This window comes from Helobdella robusta, assembly GCF_000326865.2.
Source record: "Helobdella robusta unplaced genomic scaffold HELROscaffold_58, whole genome shotgun sequence".
In the NCBI taxonomy this organism is placed as follows: domain Eukaryota; kingdom Metazoa; phylum Annelida; class Clitellata; order Rhynchobdellida; family Glossiphoniidae; genus Helobdella; species Helobdella robusta.
In genome coordinates, this window is record NW_008705317.1 from 750260 (window position 1) to 752232 (window position 1973).

General features: G+C 32.6%; 1 protein-coding gene across 1 annotated transcript; it reads right to left on the reverse strand.

Annotated features, from left to right (window-relative positions):
* Window positions 1–675: 675 nt before the first annotated feature.
* On the reverse strand, window positions 676–1291 carry HELRODRAFT_180018 (hypothetical protein; the record flags this gene model as incomplete). Its single annotated transcript, XM_009028784.1, has 3 exons — window positions 676–748; window positions 892–936; window positions 1041–1291. The coding sequence occupies 3 exons, from the start codon at window positions 1289–1291 to the stop codon at window positions 676–678; spliced, it is 369 nt and encodes a 122-aa protein (XP_009027032.1).
* Window positions 1292–1973: the final 682 nt, after the last annotated feature.

Consider the following 1973-nt stretch of genomic DNA (forward strand, 5'->3'; position numbering starts at 1 on the left):
TTAGTATCTCAGTCATTTCATGCTATAATTTAAACTAAAGACATGCCTGTAAGAAAATGAGCAACGGCCAATGCATGGCTATATTCGGTGATCGTGAAAATTTCTATCAATAATAAAAAAATTATAAACGTTAAATTATAAAATTTATTATTATATTATTTCTAAAAAAAAAATTTCATTATAAATCATATTTATTAGAATTAATTTAAAAATTTTAATGACTTATATAACCACAAACGGAACACATGCCAAAAACAACTAATGATGAAGTTTGCTAATTTAGTTGAGATTTTTAGGCTATTTCTGTTTACCTTATTACGATACGATACACATAATATTCAATGTTTTTCCATTTTGATAATTAGATCCATTTGGAATTGGAAAAGTCGACATGCGACTAACATTCGCAAATTAGTCTGATTATATTTTTTCTATAATTATTATCAATTTGGATAATTGGTGTCTTGCTTGTTTGCATGGCTTTCGTTAGTTTTATTGTGTGCCGATGTTTAGTTCGTCAATAATTTCCCGTGAAATAGAAATCATTAATTTCCCTACATGCGAGTTTTAAAAAACAATCAGCGAAAAACTGCTGAGAAGATTTCGATGAAAAATGACCATACGGACAAAATAATCAGTTGCAATGAGAACTTTGGAAGTGGTTACATAAGACTTCTAATCAGATTGCATTCTTGCCTGTTCATCAGCAGGGCTTTCAAGTCCACTGGAGAATAACCTCATGAGCCAACTGTTAGAGAAATAGCAGATGACATGATTAACTTTATTTTTAAAAGATTTCTAAAAATTGGTGTTGTGCTGTCAAAAAACTATAAGCTTGTAACAGTTTTAACAAATTTATTTATTGATTATTATACTTCAAAAAATTATAACCTGAGTGTTAATATGTTTAAGGTGTCTTGTGATGAAGATCTCGTCCTGATAAGTTGATTGAGGGGCGACTTGGTTGATAGTTGTGTGAGGTAGTTTTGATTGGTGGTGGTGGAGGGTGGATGACGAGGTTGTTGTTAGTTTCAACTTACTTGAACAGTCTTGAATTGTGCGCGTGGAATATTTGGGTGACTGTGGTGACTATGATGAATGTATGTAGTTGAGACGAATTAATTTTTTGATGAGAGATTGTAGTTTTTCGAAGTTGTTGCTGTGTAGCGAAACCAGACCAGGAGAGAGCCTCATATTTGATGTGCAAGAGTGATTCAGTGACGCCGAATAATTTGATGCCTCTGGGACTATGTGAGCGGAGTTTTTGAGTGCGTGAAACATTTGAAAACATTTTTCGATTATGTGATTGATATGAGGTGCAACATAAAGTTTGGAGGTGAATGTGATGCCTAATATTTTTAATTCATTCGTGCGTATGATTGGTGGGTGCTCTGGGGATAATGCTGTTCTCTTACGACTATTGTGAGTTAAGCGACAGATTCGACTATATAGTTGATGAGTCGAGTTCTGATTGGATGGAGCTTGGGTTTGATGACGGGATATGGATAATGTCGTCTGCATATTCGTTGACGCTATTAGTGAGTTTTAAAAATGTTTAATTAGAAATTAATTAAATGAAATTAAAATTTTTAAATATTAATTAAATGAAATTAAAAATTTTAAATATTAATTAAATGAAATTAAAATTTTTAAATTAGTTTGCTTAGCACGACATTCGTGCCACATGGAAAAACCGGAAACCGAATAATAACAGCCAAGTATAAATACACCGCAAGTAATATTCACACTGCATTCACACCATAGTTCAAGCGTTGATACGCACAACAGTTTATAAGAACACCACAACCAATAAAGACAGTCAGCAGAACTCCTAAATAAACTTCGAGCCAACATTTGGCAAAACTTTTTAAACAGCGGGCAACAAATGACTTGCATTACTACATTATTCCCACCACATGCAAACAACACAATAAATATATCACATAAAAACCACACACAATATTCACATAGAC